Source organism: Diplotaxodon limnothrissa, linkage group LG9 (assembly GCF_057381915.1).
Source record: "Diplotaxodon limnothrissa isolate DT_005_m linkage group LG9, D_limnothrissa_male_GT1.1, whole genome shotgun sequence".
Taxonomy (NCBI): domain Eukaryota; kingdom Metazoa; phylum Chordata; class Actinopteri; order Cichliformes; family Cichlidae; genus Diplotaxodon; species Diplotaxodon limnothrissa.
In genome coordinates, this window is record NC_140604.1 from 36556162 (window position 1) to 36583434 (window position 27273).

The following is a 27273-nucleotide window of genomic DNA, read 5'->3' on the forward strand; positions in this document are numbered from 1 at the left end:
GTGGGAGTGTCCCCAAGATGATTGATCCTTTACCTAATCACACGGGTGTGGGTCCCAATCAGCCAAGGTTTCGGATGAGCTCATTGTGAAACCTGGCCCCACCTTATCATGTGATTTCCTGAGGTCAGATGGCCCAGGATGTGAGTGGGCGTTAAGGCGTCTGGGGAGGGATCTCAAAACTGGATTATAGATGGCAGAGAATTGGTGTCGTAAGCCACCGCCTCTGTTCAAAGATGGTCGCTCACAGTGGACATAGATGCTTCTTTCACTCCTCTTTCAAACCATCTGTCCTCTCTGTCCAAAATGTGAACATTGGCATCCTCGAAAGAGTGACCTTTGACCTTTAGATGCAGATGGACAGCTGAGTCTTGTCCCGTGGAGGTGGCTCTTCTATGTTGTGCGTTTATGAATTGGCTGTTTGGTCCAGGAAAGGCAAACAGTCGTCCTTTGTGTCTTCCCTGGTGAACTTTGTTTTTATCCACAGCGTTAATGTGCGCAGTGAAGGATTCCACTTCTTGTGTTTTGATTTTGACCCAGGTGTCGTCTACATATCTGTACCAGTGGCTGGGTACTCTTCCTTTGAAAGAGCCAAGAGCCTTCCTTTCCACTTCCTCCATGTAAAGGTTGGCTACAATAGGTGACACGGGGGAGCCCATGGCACAGCCATGCTTTTGTCTGTAAAAGCCTTCGTTGTATTTGAAATATGTATTGGTGAGGCAGAGGTCTAACAGTGTGCAAATGTGATCGATATGAAGCCGGTTCTGTTTATTCGAAGGACCTGTCTGTCTTTAGTTTTTTTCTGACAGCTGTAGGTGTGCAGGTGAGGAGAGACCACATCAAATGACACCGTGGTTTCATCTGGATCAAGTGTAAGTTTCTGGACCTCGTTGTTGAGGTCGGTGGAGTTTGTGGTGAGTTTTTTTATTTCTTACAACTGAAGAAGCCTTTCCGACCCACAGGTACACGTCTGTGATCGACACGCTGTTTACTGCAGGTGACCGTGAGTCAGAGCATGAGAAGAATAACAGGAGACATGAGAGCGGCACTCTGGGAAACGGAGTCCCAAACTTCATCAGCAAGGAAATAACAACCAGATGGCTGCACCGATCCACGTGTGTGTGCGGGCACATGTGTGTGTGTGTGCACGTGTGTGTGTGTGCTCACCCGGCCGACCTCCACCAGGTTGGTTACCATGACGATGGCGGCGGTATTCTCCTGCCAAACCATCCTCCAGAAATCATACACCGTCTCCTGCATGGGACCTGAGACACATACAGTAAACTTCACATTAGACTGCAGAGCTCTACATGAATCATAATCACTCTTTTAATTAATTAAAATGAAGCGCACGCACACACAGAAAATATTTTTAATTACTGTTGACAGTCTGTGTTTTGACGAGCTAATTAGTTCATGCTAATCCATTCCTGTCCTCAAGTGTTTTACAGCGAGAATCTGCTGTGAGCACACACACACACACACACACACACACACACACACACACACACACACACACACACACACACTGCATATTCATGCTCACAGACTGACATGCTGGCCCAAACACTACTGTTTGTTCAGGACGATGGATTTCTACCTGGAGATCTGATCTGTGTGTGTGTGTGTGTGTGTGTGTGTGTGTGTGTGTGTGTGTGTGTGTGTGTGTGTGTGTGTGCGCGTGTGTGTGTGCGTGTGTGTGTGCATGTGTGTGTACAGTCAGTGTCAGGTGATTTGGCGCCACCTGTGGTCAGAGGTGGAACTTGTTTTGTTGTTCTGGCTTTCTGAGCAACAACAACACATCGTGTGTTTTAATATTCACGACTTAAAACTGAAACTTTCTGAATTCTGCTTCAAATAAAAAAGTGAAGTATGTAACTACAATTCTCAGAATGCTTTGGCACACGGACCTGTTGGCTCTCAGGTTGGATGTGACTGTGAAACTGCAGGAAACCTAAAATCTCACAGATTCTCTGTGATGTTTTTGCTGATGCTGTCCTCAGAAAGAGTCTGAACAACACGTCTGAACCTTAACATCCAAAACAATCCAGATGTTATCGAATACAGTCAGTCCATCCATTTTTGATGGATGACTGTAGCTCCCCCCGCCCCCACACTGAGACGTCCTCCATCTCTGACTTACCGTTAGAATACCAACCAAGCTCTCACTATGGTTGTACTGGGGCCAAATGACCCGTAACAATGGGCCAGACACCCAACACACCTGAAGAACCCTCTACAGGGTTCTCTGAGGGTAGAGTTTGTTCTCCAAGTCCAAAAAACACAAGTAAACTTGGGCAAACTCCCATGGACCGTCAAATATCCTCGAGAGTCCAGTGTTCTGCGAGCAGGACGAAAACCCCCTTGATCCTCCAGAACCTGAGGTTCAAGTAATGGAGGGACTCTCGTTTCCAGCACCCTGGCATAGACTTCTTAAACATGGAGCCACCACCTCAGTCTCCCAATCCAGATGCGCCGCCCCAAATCTCCATGTTGCAGTAGTGGTGTGTCAGGCAGGACAGCCCTACCAAATCCAGAGCCTTCAGGAACTCGAACCTCATCCACCCTAGGGTCAGTAGGGTGGATGAGGTAACATTACCCCTAGTGATAAATGGTAAATGGCCTGCATTTGTATAGCGCTTTTTCTAGTCCCTAAGGACCCCAAAGTGCTTCACACTACATTCAGTCATTCACCCATTCACACACACATTCACACACTGGCGATGGCAAGCTACATTGTAGCTAGTGATGGGTGAGTGGTCCCCCTCCTCAACGGACCCTGCTTCCATTACAGAAGGTGTGACTATGGAATTGAGCAGATTCTCAAAGTGTTCCCTCCACTGCATGACTATATCATCCTACCATCACTGTAGACAGTGTGTGTAGAATACCTCATTCTCCTGAATAAATGGCACCACAACAGCTGACAGCTCCAACCGAGTGTCACATAGCTGCAGAACCAATGATACGATTACAAAAATCCATCAACCTGCGGCCTACGGGGTCCTGGTGCACTTATGAACACATATTCAAACACGGTATTCATTGTGGACCAAGTGTAGCACAGAAGCCCAATAGCAGGACACAACTCGGGCATGCTGTTCTTTCCATGCACACCCCTCCAGGTCACACAGTCATTGCCCATGTGAGCGTTTAAGTCCGAGACTGGACTTTCCAGCACCTCACCCAGTGACTCTAAGAAGGCTGGATACTCTAAACTGTCCTTTGGCGCATAGGCACAAACGACAGTCAGAACCTATTCCTCCACCTGAAGGCGCAGGGAAGCAACCGTCTCATCCACCAGGAAAACCCCAACATACAGGCAACAAAGCAGGGGATACAAGTGTACCCACCCCTGCCCACCGCATCTCAACCAGGGCAACTCTAGAGTGGAACACAGTCCAGCCCAGAAAACTGGCTCCAGAGCCCGAGCAAAGTGTTGAGGTGAGGCCGAGTACATGCAGTCAGTACCTCCCAAGCTCACGCACATCTCAGCCTCAAACCCACCACAGCCTAAAACATTCTTAATAAACATATTTAAAAAATAAAAGCATTGTTCAACCAAAGGTAAGATTTTATTTGACTCCTACATAAATGCTTCAGCCTCCTCTTGTCGGGGCTGAGTAGCCAGAGAGTTTTTGGAGCAGACCCAAATGCAGACACAAGAGAGACAGAACCAAGTTTAAGAAAAGAAGAGCCATTAATTTAGGCTGAAACACAAAGGTACAAAAGTAAGAGAGAAAGCAAAACCAAGGGCTAAATCTAAACTGGGAAACTAGGAACTGGGAACACGGGGGAGATGAACAGACAACCTGACAAAGAACAAAGGAAGACAGAGGACTCAAATACATGGAGGGCAATGATAGAAGTAGAAACATCTGGGAAACACAGCTGACACAAATGAACATGGCACCACAAGGGAAGCAAAAGCAGACACACCAAACATGACTATCACACAGGAGGAAAGGCAGATGAGAGAGGGACATGATGGGGTGGAGAACATGGAACAACACACAGGAAGGGGAGACGAGACAACATGGAAATGGAAATATAACTAAACAGAGCAAAAAGATACTCAAAAATAGAAAAGTAAAATACTACACACAAAGAAATCACAAAGCACTGTGAACATCAAAAGGTGACACCTCTAATCTGCTTCACTCAGCTAATTCTCACAACTCTGCTGAAGTCTTAAGAGTTCTGCACAATGTACAGGTCAAGGGCTTTTATTGTGAAAGAGTCGGTGCAAGTAGAAGCATATATTGTTTGTCTGGGAGGGATTGTGCAATGTCACGTTTCCTGCTGGCGTCGACGTAACCCCTCGGCTCAGGTTTTTTCTTTAAAAACATCACGAGCAGCTAAAGAAGAAGAAGAAGCTGTGGGTTTCTTACCCTGGGTCGCGATGTAGTGGTTGGGTCTGTGGTAGCCCTGCGAGAGGGAACAGAGAGGTTATACCCACACACACAAACTCATGATCATATGAACAAAAACATGCAGTGTGTGTGTGTGTGTGTGTGTGTGTGTGTGTGTAGCTGTTGGGAGCCAACATGTCTGTGATGTTTACACACAGCTGACACTGACAGAGGCGGTCGTCATGGAAACATAGTCGACCAGGACGTTTCACATCGACGTTTATAGGAAAGTAAACTCTGTGTGTGTGTGTGTTACTCACGTCTACATAGTTAGCGTTGATGTAGTCCGAGCCGCCGCCTCCATCCTGAGGCTGCAGACGCACACGAGAGTGATCATCTAACACACACACACACACACACACACACACACACACACACACTGTTAGTTCGATCCTCAGTTCCTGAGGATAAAACATCTAATAATAAATTAATAAAGTTTTAATTACAGTTGTTCAATAAAATGATGAAAACTGTGTGTGATGTTTCAAAATGATGACATTAAATTTAAATAACAACTGAATAAAAAAAATGAAGATAAATTTAATGAAAGAAAGTAAAAACAAATCAAAGTTGGAGCTGAATTGTTCCCGTGTCACCGACCACAGAGCGCCCACGTCATCTCTGACGCCTGTAGCACACTGGCTGTTACTACTGTCATTCACACAGATAGGTGTGTGTTTGTGTGCGTGTGTGGGGGGGGGGGTGTGAATGTAAAATGTGTCCCTGCAGGCCACCGTAGCTCACAGCCTCGGCCTTCATCACACCTCATTAGCATAATTACACGCCACAGGGCCCTGTGTGTGTGTGCGCGCGCATGTGTGCTTCCTGATGTTCTTCAGCAGCTGTCAACACCGACTTTGTGGGACGTCAGCTGAGCAGTTACATGATGTGTTTGTGAGACCTGGGGCAGTGTGCTGATCAAAACTGACACCACACACACACACACACACACACACACACACACACACAGCTTGTCTGAAACTGCAGGTTTTCTCTCTGACATCGTTTTATGCCACCTGACTGATTAGCATCTGGTTTCTCTATAACTTCCTGTGATTGGTCTGAAAGCCGAAAGCTTCAAAGAAAAGTTTTGACACCAGGACCAAACAAGATCAGTTCACTCTGATTCCAGACTGGTCCTGGGAACGAGTCACAGCTGGACTCTGGGCTGGACTCAAACTGAGACATCAGTCTGGACCTCAGGAGGTCAAAGCAGCAGCAATCACACAGCGCAGAGTCGGTGACACGAATCGTAGCCATGATGGAAAAGTAAAAGAGGCTCTGCTGAACTTTCAGGTGGAAGACTGGAACGAAAAACTGCACTGACTGCTGACCAAGGACTGTTTGGGAATTTGAAGAGGACTATCAGCTCCTGGAAAGTTTGAGTACAGAGCCAATCCAGGATCTAAGGGGACCAACAAGTCCTATATCAAGTCCAAGACAGAGCCCAAACGGAAGACTTGGAAACACTGTCCCGGGACAAGTTCTGGGACTCTGTCTCCATATCTATGGATATATATAGTTTTTGTAACCGTGCTGCTGCCATTTTGATCACACGAGCGCAGGATGGCGTCAGTTTTTACCGCCAGTGTGACGAGCTCTCTCAGGTCACTCTGAGCTTGATAAAAGGAAGCTGTCTGGGAACCAAACCCTCCTCCTGTCCCCGTGCTGCTGTGCAGGTTTGGCCTGACATGAGAATCCTGCAGCGAGACGCCCAAAACTCATGTCAGACCAACACCTGAGGTCAGCGTTCCCGGTCTCATGTTATTAACTGTCCGTGGACACAAACAGCTGAAATCAGCCTCTATGACGGACGCAGGTGACGTGCACGGGTACGTACAAGCAATGATGTTGCCGTAGCGATTCTTCATGCGGTTCTCGTCCTTCTTGGCCGAATCCCAGGGAGCGGACTGTCCCTCAAAGAAACTCTGAAAAGACACAGAGAGGGGGGTTAGTTTGAAGGCAGCGAGTGATGAATATTTCAGAGGACGTGTTTGATTTCTGTGCCTGAACCACACAGACGCCAGTTTTACGCTCTGAGCAGATGATTAGGTCCAATTAGGAGCAGGCAGCTCAGAGAGACGCCCCAGGCTCCAAACACGCTCTGGTCGCTGCGTTTCCACACAAAGACACGACTTCACCTGTGTGCGTGCACCGATGCTTCACACCACCAAGAAGCTCCAGCTTCTCTGTTGTGTCACTGCACATGCACGCTTGGCTCTCACTGTTTTTGTGTGTCTTTGCTGTGATTTTGTATATTCCTGCATGTCGTTGTGAGTTCTCGTGTTTGTTGGGCTGCTCTTTGTGATTTGACGTCTCTTTGTGCGTCTGCATCACGGGTTTGTGTAAGTAAGTAAGTAAGTAAGTAAAATTTTATTTATATAGCACATTTCTAGATAAAAAAATCACAAAGTGCTTTACAAGGTATAGGCACAGATTAAAAAGACAAAGTACAGTCAAAAGTTAACAAAATGCAATTTTAAAAAGATGTGTTTTTAGCTGTTTTTTAAAAGTAATCAGCGAATCAGCAGATCTTAAGTTCTGAGGAAGAGAATTCCACAGTCTGGCGGCCACAGTAGCAAAAGCTCAATCACCCCTAGTTTTCAGTCTCGTATACTGAATAACAAGTAGGCCCTGACCACAAGACCTCAGAGACCTACTAGGGGCATAGGGCTGTAAGAGTTCAATGATGTATGATGGTGCTTGTTCTTGAAGAGCCTTAAATGTCAGAACCAGAATCTTAAAGTGGACTCTGAATTCGACAGGGAGCAAGTGTTACTGTATAAGCAGCGGTGTTATATGTGAGTATTTCGATGTTTTCGTCAGAAGCCTTGCTGCAGCATTTTGGACAGTCTGCAGACGCTCCAGGTGTTTGTATAAATGTGTGTCTTTTGTTTCTTTGTGTTTCCTCTGAGGAACATTTTGCTCTGCAGCTGTGTGTGAGTCTTTTTGTGTGTGTCTCTATCCTAAACTGACAGCAGAATCTTCAGCAGTCATACACTTGTTTGTCTGTGAAGGTTCTCAGTCATCCAGGTCATCGTAGTCTAAGGAGCTTGCAAAGAAAAGCGTCTGGACTTCTTTAAGTTGCTTGAAGATGTTTCACCTCTCGTCCGAGAAGCTTCTTCAGTTCTAGGATCAAATGGTGGAGAGTCCCAGATTTAAGCTTTGTGGGAATAACCCACCAAGAGGGACAAAAGGACCCCCTAATGATCCTCTGCCTAATCACATCAGCCAAGGTGTGAAAACGGGTGTGGGTCACAACCAGCCAGGGTTTTGGGTGAGCTCATTGTGAAACCTGGCCCCACCCTATCACGTGATTTCCTGAGGTCAGATGGCCCAGGATGTGAGTGGGCGTTAAGGCCTCTGGGAAGGATCTCAAAACTGGATTATAGATATTATCACTTTATTGATAACAGAACACTTTTCATTACTTATAACTCCTGTTTAAATGTTCATTAGGCAAAGATAATGCAAACTCATGGAAATTTAGGGTATTCTATACAGTTTGTTCAAAGTTGTCTGACTCTCCAGATATAAATGAATTGTGTCTTTAGAGTTGTAAATGCTTGACTGAGTGTCTTTTATTTAGGTACATTTCTATTTTATAAATAAAGGTAATTGTGACTATTAAAAGTGTTCTTCATTATATTTTCATGTAACTTTGTTATGAAAAAAAAAAGTCAAAAGGAACCATTGGCCCCCAGGCATCTTCACTTTATAAAATTTGGCCCTCTTTGCAAAAAGTTTGGACACCCCTGCCTTAGACCATACACTTGTTTGTTTCACCTTCTCCTGACTGTTGAGTTGATCTACTGTGGGTTTTTTTCCATCGCATTCCTTCACCTTGTTTCTGCCCACTTCATGACCTCGTTGGTCTTTCAAGTGGTTTTACATTGTCTCATATCTACAGTCAGTTTGTTGGGTTTTTCTGTTGTTTTCTACTCTTTGATAATTGGCGGAGACTTGACTTGCTGGTTGGACCCTATTTTGTCGTTAAAACCGACCTCTCTGAGTAAATCAGCGTCGCACGTTCACTCTTCCTTCTCTACATATGGGGTTAGAGATATTTGGCGCCATCTGACTGATAGGGAGCGTTTCTTTTTCTTTAATCTGCCTCACACCTCTTCTAGGATAGACTATTTTTTCTGAGATAATTGTTTGACTAGTATTGCGTGTGCCTGTGAATACCATGAAAATAGTTAGATCATGTCCCCTTAAGTTTGGCCCTGTCTATGCCCGACTTCCCTGCATCAGGCAGGAGTTTAAACCCCACACTGCTATCACATAATACCTTTATATAATTTATAAATAACCATATTAAACTTTTTCTAGACCCAAACATCCCCACAACCTCTGGGGACAGAATATCTCAGGAAAAACGTAATAGAAAAGCAAGAATTGGCCGATAAAATAAAAGACTTGGATCATCAGTATGCACACACGAAGGATCCCAAAGATCTAAATCCAAAGTAGCTAGGCTGAATCCTGGCTCAGACCCCCGCTGTAACAGGTGTGGGTCTGATGTCTGGGAAGAGGTTTTCTATACTCTGAATAAGGAAACTGGCTCCTAACCCCCTACTTGCTCTCTTTGGTACAGTGGGTGAGGATGATAAGTGTATTACTGGGGCAAAACGCTGGGTGCTGTCTTTTGGTTCCCTCCCGGTGAGGTGAGACATTTTGGTGAGGTGGAAGGGTGCTGCCCCGCCCACCCATGTCTTGCTGATCTTATGTCTCAGTCTTAAAAAGATCAACGTCTCGTTCCAGAATGAAAATGGCAAATTTGATCAAATTTAGGGTTCTTTTCTGACAAATTACTCAATCCTTCCATTTAAGCATTTTGGATTAACTCAAGGCTTTTCAGGGAGTTTTTAGGACTTCCTGATAATAATGAATTACAGGCATCCAGCCTGATGTTTCTGGCAAAATACATTTATATTAAAAAATCAATTCAGAATTTAATTAATAGATATCAGATTATTCAAACTAAAATCCATTTGAATCTGGAAATTGATCTTTTAAACCCAGCCCTAGTCAAAGACCCTGGTCCGTGATAAAATCAGACAAACTCTGAGTAAGGTGCAGGTTAACAACAAATCAAATTTAGTTTTGAGTCAGTTAGAGTGGACGAGGCTAAGCATCACACTTTCAAATGAAATAAAACACTATGGGTCTATAGTGATTGGCGCCACACCGCCGCCTCGGCCTGTGCTTTAAAGATTCTTATAGTTAGAATGACTCGTGGGTGTTGATTCATTTAAACTGACATAACCAACTGCAACCAGGTTTCTGTAAGGCAGAGTAAGGCTACGTCCACACGTACACAGCTATTTTTGAAAACTGAGATTTTCCGTTTTCGTTTTTTTTTTTAAATCCTGTCCACACGTGCAGTTTTGAGAAAATATCTCCGTCCATATGTAAACACTAAAAACAAAATGTTGGCCAATCAGAAGTCTAGAAGCCGGGAGGGAAAGACTAAACAGGGTTTTGTACCCTCACTAAACCTTCAGGACTTCTGAAAAGTTTGTGCTGTCCTGGAAAGGCAGATAATTTTGTTACTATTCAAGTGCCTTCAACATTTCAAATGTTAATAACAAAGACAGTATTTTGGTTGGTGTAGACTCACAACTCAGGAATGAACAAAATGCATACAGCACACATAAATTAATTTTTAAAAAAAGTAAATTTGTAAAAAAGTAAAAATGTTTGGATTTGGGTTGTGAGAGGGTCTGTGTTGGATATAGAAGCCCTGTCCGAGGTTCACTCGGACGCCTGTCTGTGTAAACGGAGGGACGGTAACTGTAAGTGTGTTAAAACTGCAGATAGTCAGATTAACAGCAACAGTATTTTGTTTCTATCTGCCATTGTAGACATAATCTCATGTAAGCAGTAACGTGGCGCACAGCGTCACGTCAAAAAGGCACACACCTTTGACGTTGTGTGACTAAATCTCTGTTTTCCTCGTCCACACGTAAACGCAAAAACTGAGTTTTCAAAAATCTCAGTTTTCAGTGATTGAAAACACAGTTTACATGTGGAGGAAAGGTGCAAACGCATAGAAAAATCTGTGTTTTCAAACATACCAATGTGGACGCAGCCTAAATCAGGATCTTGATCTCATATTAAATCATTGGCTAACAGGGGCTTAGAAGAGAAAACTTAATGTTTAATAGTTTTAGTCCATTATTTAGTGCAGATGTGGATACTGTATTGTTCTTTCTTTGTAATTGTTTATGTTTAAGTTGTTTGTTGCTGGTTTTTAGTTTGTTTTTTGTCTGTTTGGAAGCTGACACAGTCTCTATGGAGATGGGTTTTTGGGGGGGTAGCAGGAGGAGAGAAGCTGCAGAGAGGCGTGTAAGACTGCAACTCTGCTTCCTGGTCCCAACTCTGGATAGTCATATTTTGGGGGGCTTAATAAATTTGTCCATATTTCTAGAAATGAGAGCTGCTCCATCCAAAGTGGGATGGATGCCGTCTCTCCTAACAAGACCAGGTTTCCTCCAGAAGGTTTGCCAATTATCTATGAAGCCCACATCGTTTCTGGGACACCACTCAGACAGCCAGCAGTTTAAGGAGGACATGCGGCTAAACATGTCACTCCTGGTCTGATTGGGGAGGGGACCAGAGAAAACTACAGAGTCCCACATTGTTTTGGCAAAGTTACACACCGATTCAATATTGATTTTAGTGACCTCCGATTGGCGCAACCGGGTGTTATTACTGCCGACATGAATTATGATCTTACTGAATTTACGTTTACCCTTAGCCAGCAGTTTTAAATTTCCTTCAATGTCGCCTGCTCTGGCCCCTGGAAGACAATTGACTATGGTTGCCGGTGTCTCTAGCTTCACATGTCTGAGAACAGAATCACCAATTACCAGAGTTTGACCCCCGGCGGGTGTGTCGCGGAGTGGGGAAAAATGGTTAGACACATGAACGGGTTGGTGGTGTAACTGGGGCTTCTGTTTAGGACTATGCTTCCTCCTCACCGTCACCCAGCCGCCCTCTTTCCCCAGCTGCTTGGGGTCTGCCGGGGAACAGCTAGCGGGGCCTACGCTATCTTCGGCTGCACCAGCTACAGGGGCCTGGCTAGCTACGGTGGAATGAAGGGCGCGAAGCAGAGTCTCCAATTCAGTAATCCTGGCCTCCAGCGCTGCAAATATGCTACATGTATTTATCTACCACAGAGAGGAACACCAACACTTGGTGAAATCATTCGATCCATCCACTCTTATCCACTGTAGGTTCGTCAGTGCTTCATTAAAATGCCTGTAGACACATGTGTGTGAGACAACAGTCTAACAGCTTCAGACATCCATCAAACAGAGGTGAACAATGTCTCTCTCTCACACACACACACACACACACACACACACACACACACACACACACACACACACACGACTGACAGCGTGGAACAAAAGAAGGAAAAAAAATAGAAAAGAATGAAAGGAAGGAACTAATGAATGCTGATAGCTGTGTGTGTAACAGGGCTTTTTTCAGACACTGATGCTAATGCTAGCTGTCTTCTTTAATCACCACTATCCTCCTGCTGTCACTGAGGTCAGAGGTCATCACTTCTAAGGAGACACAAATTGTGTCATGGTCCTGGGCCATGTGGGCCCAGTATTCTTAGTTTCTTGTATTTTTGTATTTCGTTCCTTATTTAGGCCATGTTTCCTGAGTTGTCCTGGTGTGTTGTTCCCTAAGTGTTTTCCCTTCGTGACTCTTACCCCCTGTGTGCCCCTCTGTGTATTTATGAGCCCTCGTCTCTCTTTGTGTTTATTCCATGTTTCCCCTGCCCGTTATGTCCATGTTCTTCCTGTGCTCTCTCTCTCCCCTCCTGTCTGAACCCCCGTGTACTTCCTGTTTTACTTTGTGACTCCCGCGCCTGTATACGTCATGTTATGTTCACCCCGCCCTGTCTCGTTATGATTATCAGTGTCACCTGTGTTCCCCATGTGCTCCCACTTCCCTCGTTAACCCTCTGTGTATTTATGTCTGCGTCTCCCTCAGTTCCGTGTCGCGTTCTCCCTCATGCTGTGTGGATCTCCCTGTGTCTCTCTGCGAGTGCTTAGTTTGTTGTTCCCAGTTTAGTTTTGTATTTCCTGCGATCTGCCTCTCCAGCATTAAAGCTGCATTTTGAGTTCATCCTCTGAGTCTGTGAGTTTTGCATTTTTGGGTCCTCATCCTGCCTGCCACACAGCGATCCATGACAGAAGAACGCGACCTCGACATGGACCCAGCAACTCACAACCCCTCCGCTGAGCTCCGGGAGGATCTGATCTATACAGTGGAGTACCACTGTCAGGAGTGGGAGGCGCTGCCAGGAGACAAACACCGGGAGGTCGTAGCCGTCCGTCTACAGCGGATGGTGTCCGGACTCCCGTGGCTGTTCGGCGCGCTGCGCCCCCACATCCGGGACTTTCTCGTCTCCACTGTGGGCATCCGCCCGGGGCAGCTGTTCCAGCAGAAAGAGCCGGAAATAGTCGGAACAATGAGGCTCACCACCGTTACACCGTCTGTTCACGCTCCATCGGCTTCCGCATCCTCGCCACCGCCTGACTGCACTACGCGGATCAAGGAGATGCCAGCGGCTATTGACTTCGGCGAGGAGGAGCGGCAGCAAGTATTACGGGCGTATCGCGAGGACGAGCCCCGTTGGAAGCCCTGGCTCATCCCCGAGGAGGAGTTCTCGCCAACCGCCCCGCCTTGCACCTGCCGCCCGCCCTCGCCGCCTCGATCGGACTGCTCGTCTCCTGCTGCCTTTCTGGCACGGATGTGGTTGGAGGACGAGGAGCCGGTCGCTATGGCAAGTCAGGTTTTGCCCACAGCCGCTTCAAGAAGAAAGCGGCGTTCTCGCCGCCGTCGCGCACCGCTACGTCCCGCCTCGCCCTCCACGGAGCATCACGAAGATGCTGTGGGGGTCCTGGATGGCGATCTCGAGGAGCAGCACGCCGCATACGCACAGCTAGAGGAAGAGTTCGGGAGGGAGCCGTGGCTCGCCCCTGATCGTGACGAGCGCTCTTTCCGGGGAACTCGACTGGCTCTTGGGGGTCCCCGGAGTTGCCAGGGTCTTCCACCGCTCACCCCGCCCGCTTCCACGGATGGAAAGAAGCGGCACTCTCGCCGCCGGCGCTCTAAGCCTCAGCCTAAGGAGGTCCCTCAGTTAATGCCATCTGAGGCTTTAACTCCCATCAGCCATCCAGCCGTGAGTACCCCTGACTCAGTTTCTGACGTTGTATCTAGCCCCATAGCCAAAGACATCAAGTCAAAGGGTTTTTCTGAGTTAACTAGTGATGAGGACGTTACGTCTCACACAGTGAACCTGCAGTCGGTGGGTCTTTCTGAAATAATGAAAGATGCTGGGAGTAAAGGTTCAGACTCAAAGTATTCTGTATCATACGACTTTCGATTTAATGTGTTGAAATCCTTAGCGAGCAGTCCTAGTTGTGTGGGTGATCAAGAATTAAATCCTGTTACCTCAGACCATTTAACGATTACCAAGCCACCTCATGCCAGGTTTGAAACTTTGCGTGAACCATTTACCGAGTCTGAAGAGAGACTGCCTAGCTTTCCTCAAGGAGCCACTAAAGACTGTTTGTACTGTGCTGAAGTCTCTGAAGAGGTGGGGGCAGCAGCTGTCCAGCCAGCACCCGTCCTAGTTTTGTCCCAGACTCCTCTTATAACGGAGGTGAGTGACTGTGCTTTTTCATCTCATGAGCCTGATATAGTGGAGTGTACTGGGTTGCCCTTTTGTGGGCCCAGCTATGAAGAAACTGGTGCCAAAGACTGCTCTACCATTAATCATGATTTCATAGACACCCATGCTGTGACTGACCTAACTCTGGTTACAACTGAGGGCCAGTCAGAGCAGTGTTGTGATAATGAAAGGACTGTGTGTAACTGTTTTGAAGAAGCACACAACAAAACCACAGACCATGTTCTTGACTCTGTAGAATCCAGGACTTTTTCTAGTGTTGCTCCCATAGCCGCACCACATGAAGCCAAGGTTCATGAGACAGCGAAAGGGGTTCACACGTCGGCTGTACAGTCTGCTTCTGAGCCTGCTAGGAATGGCGTGAGCTTTCTCTCTGCCTCAGACTGTTTTCTACCGCAGCCAACTCGTACAGCCGAGACAGAGTGTTACCCCCGCGTGCAGATCGTAGTGGAGTCTAGTACTGTATTCCCTGATGGTGGGATTGCAGACAGTGCTCAAGACCAAATGCACAGGAACGTGAGCTCTGATGCTACTGCTTCTCAGTTGCAGACTGTTAGGCCAGCCATAAGCATGCCTGCCTCTTTATGTGGCTCTGAATCCAGCTACGGACTTATGTGTAATCCTACCATGAACTATTGTGTTGACAATACCGACAGGGGGTTGGCATCTACCACTCGAGTTACCGAAAGTGTTCATGACCTGAGAAATTATGGTTTCAAAGCTTGTCATGCTAACAGTGTTCTATGTGCTGCCTCACCAGTCGCTTCTGAGCTTAAGACTCTCCCCAGGGCCTCCTCAGATGCCACATCAGCTGGAGGGTCTGAGGGGCCCGTTCAGCCGCCTGTCTCCGCTGGAGGGTCCGAGGGGCCTGTTCAGCCGCCTGTCTCCGCTAGAGGGTCCGAGGGGCCTGTTCACCAACCTTCCTTGTCAACTGGGGGGCCCGAGGAGCCCGTCCAGCCACCAGCTGCTCCATCAGCTGCAGCCTTCGTGTCTCCACCCACACCGTCGCCTGGTCCAGCTCCGGCTTCAGCTTCGCCTTCAACATTGCCTGGTCCAGCGTCGGCCTCGACTTCGGCTTCGCCTGGTCCGGCCCCCGCATCGCCTCCGCCTGGCCCGGCTCCATCGCCTGTGGCTGCCGCGCCACTGCCTGGTCCGGCTCTGTCACCTGTGGCTGCCACGCCACCGCCTGGTCCGGCTCCGTCGCCTGTGGCTGCCACGCCACCGCCTGGTCCTGCCTCGACTGGTCCTGTGCCCACCGGGCCTCGGCCAGTACACCTGACACTGCAGAGCCGCCGCTGCCTTCCGCACGGCCGGCCTCCTGAACTGCTCCGTCGTCTCCTTCGCCGCCGCCTTCCGCGTGGCCGGCCCCCTGAACTGCTCCGTCGTCTCCTTCGCCGCCGCCGCTGCCTTCCGCACGGCCGGCCTCCTGAACTGCTCCGTCGTCTCCTTCGCCGCCGCCTTCCGCGTGGCCGGCCCCCTGAACTGCTCCGTCGTCTCCTTCGCCGCCACCGCTGCCTTCCGCACGGCCGGCCTCCTGAACTGCTCCGTCGTCTCCTTCGCCGCCGCCGCTGCCTACCGCACGGCCGGCCTCCTGAACTGCTCCGTCGTCTCCTTCGCCGCCGCCGTTGCCTTCCGCACGGCTGGCCTCCTGACCGGCTCTATCACCTGTGTTGCCCGCCTGGTCGGCCCCCCGACCGTGTGACCCTTGAACTCTTGTGCCCGCGGGCTCCGGGTCGGCCTCCTGAACTGCACCACTGCTGCCTTCTGCACGACCGGCCTCCAGATACAAGGGGACGTGGCCTGGTGTGTGGCCGCCCTCCAGGCCGACCCCCTGAACTTTCTTTGGACTATTGTCTTGTGCTCCTGTGTTTGTTGTCGGTTGTTTTGTTTCCTGTTCTGGTTCCTCCGTCCTGGTCCCCCGCCTCCCGCCCCGGGTGGGTTGTTTTCTGTTTGTCTTTTTCTGGTTCTCGAGTTTGGGCTGTCGGGTGCCAGCCCTTGAGGGGGGGGGGGGGGGGGGGGGGGGGGGGGGGGCGGTGATGTCATGGTCCTGGGCCATGTGGGCCCAGTATTCTTAGTTTCTTGTATTTTTGTATTTCGTTCCTTATTTAGGCCATGTTTCCTGAGTTGTCCTGGTGTGTTGTTCCCTAAGTGTTTTCCCTTCGTGACTCTTACCCCCTGTGTGCCCCTCTGTGTATTTATGAGCCCTCGTCTCTCTTTGTGTTTATTCCATGTTTCCCCTGCCCGTTATGTCCATGTTCTTCCTGTGCTCTCTCTCTCCCCTCCTGTCTGAACCCCCGTGTACTTCCTGTTTTACTTTGTGACTCCCGCGCCTGTATACGTCATGTTATGTTCACCCCGCCCTGTCTCGTTATGATTATCAGTGTCACCTGTGTTCCCCATGTGCTCCCACTTCCCTCGTTAACCCTCTGTGTATTTATGTCTGCGTCTCCCTCAGTTCCGTGTCGCGTTCTCCCTCATGCTGTGTGGATCTCCCTGTGTCTCTCTGCGAGTGCTTAGTTTGTTGTTCCCAGTTTAGTTTTGTATTTCCTGCGATCTGCCTCTCCAGCATTAAAGCTGCATTTTGAGTTCATCCTCTGAGTCTGTGAGTTTTGCATTTTTGGGTCCTCATCCTGCCTGCCACACAGCGATCCATGACAAATTGGTATCATTACAAACTCACCTACAGAGTACTACAGTAAATACTACTTTAAATACTACAGTGTACTACAATAAAAATACATTAAATACTAAAGGATGTAGTATTTAATGTGAGGGAGTTTTCAGGAAGTCCTAAAAACTCACTGAAAAGCCTTCAGCTAATCCAAAATGCTGCAGCAAGAGTCCTGACAGGGACTAGAAAGAGAGAGCATATTTCTCCTGTTTTGGCTTCCCTTCATTGGCTTCCTGTTAAATCCAGAATTCAAAATCCTGCTCCTCACATACAAGGTCTTAAATAATCAGGCCCCATCTTATCTTAATGACCTTGTAGTACCATATCACCCTATTAGAGCACTTCGCTCTCACTCTGCAGGCCTACTTGTTGTTCCTAGAGTATTTAAAAGTAGAATGGGAGGCAGAGCCTTCAGTTTTCAGGCCCCTCTTCTGTGGAACCAGCTTCCAGTTTGGATTCAGGAGACAGACACTATCTCTACTTTCAAGATCAGGCTTCAAACTTTCCTTTTTGCTAAAGCTGTCACGGTTCTGGGTCATTTTGACCCAGCAGTTTCAGTTTCTTATGTTTTGGTATTCTTCTGTGTTATGAATTAAGTTCCTGTTTTGATTATTATAATTCTATGTACCAGTTTATTCTGGTTTAGGTTTGTGTCTTGTGCCCTCGTATTTAGTGCTGTTAGTGTCAAGTCTGCGTCTTTGTGAATTGTTTCCTGTTTTACTTTGAAGGTCCCTGTCTTATGTCAGTGTTTTCAGTTTTGCTTCCCCTGTCTCGTCATTTCCTCCCAGCTGTGTTCTAATGCTGTGTCTCATTGCACTCGTTATCCGTCAGTGTATTTAACCCCCATGTTTCTCTTTGTCAGTGTTGCGTCATCTGTGTTTCTCCCCTGAGGTCATGTCAGGGTTCAAGACTCTGTGCAAGACTCATGTTCCTTGTTCTAGTATACGTTTCATAGTTCTTTCATGTCCCAGCACTGAGTCTTGTTTATAGTCGTCTCAGTCGTCATTGTCATAGTGTTCGCTGTTCTTAGTTTCTCCAGTTTAGGTTTTAGTTTAGGTAGCCACCGTCCCTGCTGTTTTGTTATGCCTTTCTATCAGCCACAATAAAGGCTCGCCTTTTGTTTAAAGTTCAGTTCTGCCTTCTGGCCTGTGTCTGCTCCTGGGTCCTCCTCACTGTCTCCACTCGGTCTGCCCCGCAGACGTGACAAAAGCATATAGTTAGGGCTGGATCAGGTGACCCTGAATCCTCCCTTAGTTATGCTGCAATAGGTGTAGGCTGCCGGAGGATTCCCATGATGCACTGGGTGTTTCTTCTTCACTCACTATGTGTTAATAGACCTCTCTGCATTGAATCATACTTGTTATTAATCTCTGGGCCTGTCTCAATGTGCGTACTTGTGCGTACTTGCGTTCTCGTGTACTCGTGATACGTCATCAGTCGGAGACCAAGTACTGTTCCAATTCGAAGTACGCATCAAGCCGAGAACGCGAAAAAGGCCCGAATGTGTTCTCGCTCTGCCCGTTTTATCGAGCATGCATCGGTGGTGACTTGTGTGGACTTGGTACAGCTAAATATCCCAGAATGCATTTCGTCCAAAACTCAAACAATGGCGGACGAGCGGTCCTGAAAACTTTTAAATATTACTCTTTCTGGGTCACAAAATAAACGTTTAAGTTATTTTCAAGCGAGAATGTAGCTGTGTAAACTTCAAATATCTGCTCGATTTATCAAGATATCATATATTTCCAAACGCGCTCCGATGTTTTTGGAGGCGTCTTCTAAGTGCTCCATAGCAGATAGCGAGGTCGAGGATTATTAGAGCCGGCGAGAACAGCGGACTCCCGGCACATCGTTTTCAACCCCCCCGCGGTCTTTTCGCTACTCAGGTTAAACAAACCCCAGTAGCTGTCTATTGTATTGAGTGTCCACTAAAATAAAAATAAAAGCGTTCTAACATCTCACCTACTTGTTTTTATTAAGGTATGTACACGTATGTACATGTACACTATTTTTATTAATAGAGATTTCACTACTGAGGTTAAACATGATATGTACGTCACTTAGATCACTTCTAAATGTTAATGTTTGGTTTATTTCAGTGTTTTATTTGTTCCTGAGTAAACCGGTTTGGCTGTGATTAAAGCTTCATAACATATTACTCGCAGTTAAATTAAGAGGGGACGGCAGTAAAAACTCCGGACCTGTGACATCATCAAGTACGCTGGTGTTCCAATTGTACAAATCGCGAGTCCGTGCTCGCGTACTTGAGAATTGAGAAAGGGCCTCTGTCTCTCTTCCACAGCATGTCTTTATCCTGTTTTCCTCCTCTCACCCCAACCAATCACAGCAGATGGCCCCGCCCCTCCCTGAGCCTGGTTCTGTCGGAGGTTTCTTCCTGTTAAAAGGGAGTTTTTCCTTCCCACTGTGGCCAAAGTGCTGCTCATAGGGGGTCATATGATTGTTGGGTTTTTCTCTGTATCTATTATTGTAGGATCTACTGTACAATATAGAGCACCTTGAGGTGACTGCTGTGTTATTTGACGCAATATAAATAAAACTGAATTGAATTCAATTGAATTATAATAAATAGCTCTAATGTATACAAATAGCTCAACTATAAATATCAAGATTATTAGTGGGATTAAATAAATGTGATTGACATTTTACTCTGTAAAACATTGTCATTCGTTATTTTACTGAGTGTGTGCAAAAGGGTGCAACTGTTACACTGTATACTGTGCATTAGGTGGAGGAGTTGTACAGAGATATCCACAGGAAAGAATCATTTCCTGTGTTGTTCATTGGTGCATTATGGGGAGTGTTGGGTAAGTTAGTTTAAATTAGTAACTTAGTTACATTACTAGTTACTTCTATCAAAAGTAACTCAGTTACTTCAAGTTACTCGTTACTTTCGGAGTAACTAGTTACTAGGGAAAGTAACTTTGGTTTTACTCAGAATTCTCTTGTTAATGTGCTGCTTCCGTAACTGGATACCCAGCAAGATTGCCAGTCTTCTAGCTTGCTTACTTGCCACAAGTGCACCACCTACCAATAGAAAGGAAAAGATAATGTGCACATTTCCACGAGAGAAATCCCACGCCTGATTCTATCCTAGCCTGCTTTTTACATCCAACACAAAAACTGCAGTCGTGGTGCTTTCGATTGTACTCAGAACTCGGAAATTCTGCCTTCTGAATAGGAAGATGTAGACTGCAGATGAGCTGCATACAGGGCTGGACTGGGACAAAAAAATCGTCCTGGGCATTTTGACTAGAGACCGGCCTACCATTATAGGAAAAATCATAAAGTCTTTGAATGAAAACAAACACTGTTGTGACAGTGATGTTCACTGTTCTGATGGTATATATGCATCAATCTATCAATTGTTTGTTGCAAGACTCAGATAATTTTTTTTTAAAAAGTGAGACATTTTAAACGAGAATAAGAAAGTATTTCCTTGTGCCCCCCTTTCCCTTTTAATTCCCTACATGGACCCCTGGCAACACTTTGCTAGACCCGCCCCTGCACAGTTACCAGCTGTCAGCTACTTAGAAAAGGATCCTGGTGTTATTTGTCTCTCAGAAACAGTTCATAACTTCAACTCATTCATGTCACCTAAAAGGTAAACCTGTTTCTCCATCACCTGCTCAGCTCTGATGGTTCAGTAAGGACATCTCCTGGTTTCATCTTCATGTTTCCCTCTCACCACATAACCAAACCGATATCATGACCAGCAGCTTTACAGCTGTGGCTCCAGCAAACATCAGCTGATACTAGAAATTAATATTAAATAAATTCTAACAACAGCTGATCAAGCTTAAACGTGCTGCTGTTGTTTAGCGCGACATCCGCTGGTTTCTTCTTTCTGGCGCAAAGTGGGCGATAAATAAACAAGAGAGAAAAGCCAATCAGCTGATCATTGATCAGTTTCATGATTGAAGTAGAAACAGGAGAGGGAGGGGGAGAGGATGAGAGAAGAAGAGGCAGCTGTGCAGCGTAAAGAGACAGAATAAATCCAGCTTTGTGTCTTTTTCATTGTAGCTGAAGTCCGGGACAAACTGTTCCTTTTCACCTCAATACGAAACGCGTAATATTTTCTCTGAATACGAGATGATTCTGTTTTTTACGGGACGGTTGGCAACTCTAATAATTAACCTTATGAACAAAATAAAGTTCAACATCAGTAACATAGCACCCACCCAGCTGTATAGAAACTCCGTCATGCTAGCTAGCACGCAGTACGAAAAAGTCAGCACAACGAAAATAAACTCCACCTAAACTTGGTTTATATCTGACCCAGAGAGACTGCAGGTCATAACTTCTTACCTGAAGTTCAGTTCACCTGACACTCTCGGACCAGCGGCCGCTTCGGGTCTCTCCTCTTGCCTCCCTTTTCCTTCATCCATCTGCTGGCTTCCACCACTTGCTAATGTTATTGAATCAGTGGAAGCTCCGCGTTAGCCACCACACGAAGTAACGAATAACGAGCCTATCTAAATCCCAGTAACGAGTAACGCGTTCCCGGTTTTGGCATAATAACTAGTTACCGTGCTCATTACCACAATAATAACATAGTTACTGTAACGCGTTACTTAATAACGCGTTAGTCCCAACACTGATTATGGGTAATCCTAATCTCTCACTGAGGTAGCTCCTGTGACTGGCCAGCACATCATGGAGTGGGTGGCAGATAAGGAAGATAAGGACAATGGCAGCATTGTCCTTATCTTGGACAACATCCACTTCAGTCTGTGCATCCCCGACCCTCAACCTGCTCCCTCAGCATGCAACAGCATGGAGGACGGCACTGGCCACAATAGACTCGTAGAAACTCCTGAGCATTGTCCGAAAGAGGACGGTCCCTTGTGGTGCCACTGTGTTGCTGATCACCTTGTCAGACACGCAATGTGGAAGACGCACATATTGTGGTCTTCTTGTCAGGTATTCAACAATCCAGGACACCAGAGAAGCATCCACCTGCATCGCTGTCATCTCCCAGGATGGTCGGCCTGATGGTGCTGAAAGTACTGGAAAAGTTAAAAAAACATGACCCTCACAGCGCTCGCCGGCTAGTCCAGATGGGCGTAGACACGATTGAGCAGGTAGATGATGCCGTCCTCAGCTCAAAGGCGGGGCCGGTAGGCAAAATGAAGGAGATCCTGATGTGGTCTGACTATGGGTCGGAGCTGGTCCAGAATCCAGTGATGGTCTTCATGCCATTCCACACCTCGCTCATTCTGTTCTGGTGAAGTTTCCACTCCAGCTTCGTCATGTAATTGTCCTTAGCCTCTCTGATCTTGTCCTTCAGCAACACCTGGATCCTTCTCAGTCTGAGCTGGAATAATGGAGTAGGTGCAAAAAGTTATGTAGTCAGTGAGGCTCAAAGAGTGTCTCCTCATCGGTCATCTCAAAACAGCCCTGTAGTTCTGCTAAGGCCTCCTCTGACCACCTCCATTACAGTTGGTACGTCCATGGGTCTGGCCAACAAGCCGGCAGGCATCAGAGCGATCAGCTGATCTCTGGAGTAATCAAAGCGTGTGGTGTAGCTGCTGCAATCCCATTCCTCAATGAAACTAACAGTTCCACAACAAGGAGAACAAAGACTTGCTCGACCCACATGTTTGAGAGAAAGCTATTAAAACAAAATAACACTAATACTAAGTAAAATAAAAAATAGAGAAAAAGTAGGAGAAACTGAAACAGGCTGCATGCAGGTTGACGAATGCGCAGTCATGCATATCAGGAATATTTTTGGATCAATGTTGTTTACATGATATATCTATGGTTTACATTTCTAAGTGTTGTTTATTTGCTGATGACTTTTTTGTTGTGGGAATTTTCAAGCTGCTTCTGGAAACAGGAAATGGTTGATCTGCTCTGTTCATGTTGGAAAAACAAAATGAATAATATTTGGAAACTGCTTGCTAAAATAACCACAGAAAAATGACAATGGATTCAAAACTGACATGAAACTAAATTCTTGGGAGTTATTTAGATAATTTATGTACAGTTTGCATTTTGCCAAAGCTGAAAAGTCTAAATCTATTTATTTTGTACAAAGTCAAAGACTTTGGCAACAATCTCCATGCCTTTAACATTATTCACTTATTGTTTTATGCAGAGGTGGGAAACACCCGACAAACATCAACTCAATGGTTTTATTACAAAAAAAGAAAAAGCCATATGAATGGTAACAAACAGACCTGAGTCACAAATCCATTCCTGATTCAACTAAATATGCTGAAACTCAAACATTTAGTAGATTATAACCTAATTCAAATGACATACAAAGCTTATAATGGTCAATTCCCACTTGACGTTCAGAATTTGTTCAAATATGGATAATAAATCCAAATGTAAAGGAAGTTGGAGTTTAGGTTAGGACCAGTGTGAAGGGTCTTTGTCAGGGGGTTAAACTTCCTGTGTTTCAATCATAGCTTAAAGAATTTGATTAATTTTTCTTATGCAATGATCTCTCTGTTTTGGATCAGGGTCTGTGTTATATAAGCTTTAGCTAAAACCTACATCTCTTTAGCTTGACATTGAATTTCTCTTGTTTAATCGTTTAATCTCTGAGGATATAAATGAAGCCAGTAAAGATAAAAAACTGTGTGAAACTACATCTTTTTGTACTAAAGCAGACGATCAGAGAAGCATAGCAGGTTTCCACTCGTGGTTTACAAGGATGGTTACCACAGAGACTGACAGGGGTGAGTCTGAGCTCACACTCAGCTACTGTGCTAATGTGTGTGCGTTACTGCCATATTGTCTCTAATCTAGTCGACAAGAACACAGGACAGTAAGAATCTGAAAACCAAGAAGACGTCTTACCTCGTTAAGCTGTCCGATCACATTAATTAGTAAAGGAGAAGCATGGAGGGAGATAACAGTCATGAGTGGGGCGCTCAGCTGGACAGCTGGGATTCAGTCATGAGCTCACGTGAACTGATTACTGCATCAATACTACAATCAAACCTAGGTTAAACCACAAAATCTGCTCTGAAACCCAGACTGGAATCAAGCTGGAACGAGACTGGACTCAGACTGGACTCAGACTGGACTCAAACTGGACACAGGCTGGACCTAGACTGGACACAAGCTGGACCCAGACTGGAATCAAGCTGGAACTAGACTGGACTCAAACTGGACACAGGCTGGACCCAGACTGGACTCAAGCTGGACTCAAACTGGAATCAAGCTGGAACCAGACTGGACTCAAACTGGACACAGGCTGGACACAGGCTGGACCCAGACTGGACTCAAACTGGACTCAGGCTGGAACCAGACTGGACTCAAGCTGGACTCAAACTGGACACAGGCTGGACCCAGACTGGACTCAAACTGGACACAGGCTGGAACTAGACTGGACTCAAGCTGGACTCAAACTGGACACATTCTGGAACCAGACTGGACTCAAGCTGGAACCAGACTGGACTCAAGCTGGATTCAAACTGGACACAGGCTGGACCCAGACTGGACACAGGCTTGAACCAGACTGGACTCAAGCTGGACTCAAACTGGACACAGGCTGGACCCAGACTGGACCCAGACTGGACTCAGGCTGGAACCAGACTGGACTCAAACTGGACACAAACTGGACACAGGCTGGACCCAGACTGGACTCAAGCTGGAACCAGACTGGACTCAAGCTGGACTCAAACTGGACACAGGCTGGACCCAGACTGGACACAGGCTGGACTCAGGCTGGAACCAGACTGGACTCAAACTGGACACAAACTGGACTCAGGCTGGACCCAGACTGGACTCAGGCTGGACTCAAACTGGACCCAGACTGGACTCAGGCTGGAACCAGACTGGACTCAAACTGGACACAAACTGGACTCAGGCTGGACCCAGACTGGACTCAAGCTGGACTCAAACTGGACCCAGACTGGACTCAGGCTGGAACCAGACTGGACTCAAACTGGACACAAACTGGACACAGGCTGGACCCAGACTGGACTCAAACTGGACCCAGACTGGACACAGGCTGGAACCAGACTGGACTCAAACTGGACACAAACTGGACACAGGCTGGACCCAGACTGGACTCAAACTGGACCCAGACTGGACACAGGTTGGACCCAGACTGGACTCAAGCTGGACTCAAACTGGACCCAGACTGGACTCAGGCTGGAACCAGACTGGACTCAAACTGGACACAAACTGGACACAGGCTGGACCCAGACTGGACTCAAACTGGACCCAGACTGGACACAGGTTGGACCCAGACTGGACTCAAGCTGGAACCAGACTGGACTCAAACTGGACACAGGCTGGACCCAGACTGGACACAGGCTGGACTCAGGCTGGAACCAGACTGGACTCAAACTGGACACAAACTGGACTCAGGCTGGACCCAGACTGGACTCAGGCTGGAACCAGACTGGACTCAAGCTGGACTCAAACTGGACCCAGACTGGACTCAGGCTGGAACCAGACTGGACTCAAACTGGACACAAACTGGACACAGGCTGGACCCAGACTGGACTCAAACTGGACCCAGACTGGACTCACTTGTGGAAAAAAACTGGGCTGATTCATGTTTTTGAGAGGCTGCCATCACTGAACAGACGGATGGACGGAGAGTGAGACAGAAACACTGGAAGAACTCCTCACTGCTAACTTTCTGCAAATGGAGGGTGAAAACATTCCCTGTGTGTGCGTGTTGTGTCTATGTGTGTGTGTGTGTGTGTACTCAGGATGTATAATGGATTAGCCCTGAGGGCAGCCCGCTAGCAGGCAACCAGAACTGAACATACACACACACACACACACACACACACACACACACACACACACACACACACACACACACACACAAGCCATTCCCTGTTTTGGCCCATTAGCTGGAGGGAAGATCTATAATGTATGTGTGTGTGTGTGTCTGTATGTGTGTGTGTGGGGGGGGTTCAGGTAAGTAACATCCATTAGTAAGTTTTTCTCATGATGAAAATGGGTAACACACACACACACACACACACACACAGCTCACAACAGAAAGTCCCAAACTGGTGCTGTTAGTGAACATTATTTATTTATTTTATTTACTGTCTTCGTCTCCTGGTTATTGCTCCTCCTCCTCCTGCTCTCGCAGCCCTCATGCTCCTCATTACTCACTAACCCGCCTGCTCACAGATTAATAGACTTTTGATATAAATGATTAATTGTTTAGAGAGATTCTTTAGTTAGTAGCATTTTATGGAACTGACTCTGCTCCTTCATGTTTAATCACACTCTTCTGATTGGTCGGTTCTAAAGGCTAATAAAGCAATAATGAACAACAGTGAAATCATGTTTTAGAATCTAATGTGACAAAAGACAGAACAACTGTCACAGAGATGCCTGCAGAAAATCTGGAGCCAAATATAGTGTCACTGCTCAAAGTGACTGTGGGTTAGCTCAGGAGGATAGAACCCAGCTGGTGGTGTGGGTCTAAATGATGGTGTGGGTCTTACTGGTGGTCTCACTGGTGGTGTGGGTCTAATTGATGGTGTGAGTCTTAATGGTGGTCTTACTGGTGGTGTGGGTCTAATTGATGGTGTGAGTCTTAATGGTGGTCTTACTGGTGGTGTGGGTCTTACTGATGGCTTCACTGGTGGTGTGGGTCTAATTGATGGTGTGGGTCTTACTGGTGGTGTGGGTCTTACTGATGGTGTGGGTCTTAATGGTGGTCTTACTGGTGGTGTGGGTCTAACTGATGGTGTGGGTCTTAATGGTGGTCTCACTGGTGGTGTGGGTCTAACTGATGGTCTCACTGGTGGTGTGGGTCTAACTGATGGTGTGGGTCTAACTGATGGTGTGGGTCTAATTGATGGTGTGGGTCTTAATGGTGGTCTTACTGGTGGTGTGGGTCTTAATGGTGGTCTTACTGGTGATGTGGGTCTAACTGATGGTGTGGGTCTAATTGATGGTGTGGGTCTTAATGGTGGTCTCACTGGTGGTGTGGGTCTAACTGATGGTCTCACTGGTGGTGTGGGTCTCACTTGCGTTGTGGGTCTTAATGGTGGTCTTACTGGTGGTGTGGGTCTAACTGATGGTGTGGGTCTTAATGGTGGTCTTACTGGTGATGTGGGTCTAATTGATGGTGTGGGTCTTACTGGTAGTGTGGGTCTAATTGATGGTTTTGGTCTTACTGGTGGTGTGGGTCTTAATGGTGGTCTTACTGGTGATGTGGGTCTAACTAATGGTGTGGGTCTAATTGATGGTGTGGGTCTTAATGGTGGTCTCACTGGTGGTGTGGGTCTAACTGATGGTCTCACTGGTGGTGTGGGTCTCACTTGTGTTGTGGGTCTTAATGGTGGTCTTACTGGTGGTGTGGGTCTAACTGATGGTGTGGGTCTTAATGGTGGTCTCACTGGTGGTGTGGGTCTAACTAATGGTCTCACTGGTGGTGTGGGTCTCACTTGTGTTGTGGGTCTTACTGATGGTCTCACTGGGGGTGTGGGTCTAATTGATGGTGTGAGTCTTACTGG

At 46.8% G+C, this 27273-nt stretch overlaps 1 protein-coding gene across 7 annotated transcripts in view; it reads right to left on the minus strand.

Annotated features, from left to right (window-relative positions):
- The window catches only part of LOC146626065 (receptor-type tyrosine-protein phosphatase mu-like), a 226007-nt gene that overhangs the window by 26397 nt on the left and 172337 nt on the right, over positions 1 to 27273 (minus strand). For all 7 annotated transcript variants that reach the window (XM_085363138.1, XM_085363137.1, XM_085363139.1 and 4 more), the window contains 4 exons: positions 6250 to 6337; positions 4670 to 4746; positions 4389 to 4425; positions 1165 to 1262 (listed from right to left, as the gene is read on the minus strand). In XM_085363138.1, the coding sequence (XP_085219264.1) occupies positions 1165 to 1262; positions 4389 to 4425; positions 4670 to 4746; positions 6250 to 6337 (300 nt within the window). The remainder of the gene's footprint in view (positions 1 to 1164; positions 1263 to 4388; positions 4426 to 4669; positions 4747 to 6249; positions 6338 to 27273) is intronic.